Consider the following 290-nt stretch of genomic DNA (forward strand, 5'->3'; position numbering starts at 1 on the left):
AGTCATGCATGACCGAGGAGTCCAACCGCTCGCCAGGGTCTGGCCTCCCGGAGATTTGCCCGGTGGAAAAGCCATAAACCACCGTAAGTGGAAGGACACCACCCTCTAAAAAACCGGGAGCGCTCTCCAGCTGTGGAAGCTGTGTCACTGGCCACTGCCGCCAGGATGGGGACAGCAAGCCAGGGGTCACATTCTGGCATCCTGCCCACAAGCCCAGTCCCCTGAGCCCTGCCGGTGCCGTCCGGCTGTCCCCAGCGTACCTAACCTCCCGGCGATGTCGGCGGCACGTT

General features: G+C 63.1%; 1 protein-coding gene across 1 annotated transcript in view; it reads right to left on the reverse strand.

The window, feature by feature from the left end:
- The window catches only part of AGXT (alanine-glyoxylate aminotransferase), a gene marked incomplete at its 5' end in the record, with an annotated part of 3,383 nt that overhangs the window by 2,927 nt on the left and 166 nt on the right, over positions 1-290 (reverse strand). The window contains 1 exon segment of the mRNA XM_009583947.1: positions 261-288. Coding sequence (XP_009582242.1) covers positions 261-288 — 28 coding nt within the window.

This window comes from Fulmarus glacialis, unplaced genomic scaffold (assembly GCF_000690835.1).
Source record: "Fulmarus glacialis isolate BGI_N327 unplaced genomic scaffold, ASM69083v1 scaffold24880, whole genome shotgun sequence".
Lineage (NCBI taxonomy): Eukaryota > Metazoa > Chordata > Aves > Procellariiformes > Procellariidae > Fulmarus > Fulmarus glacialis.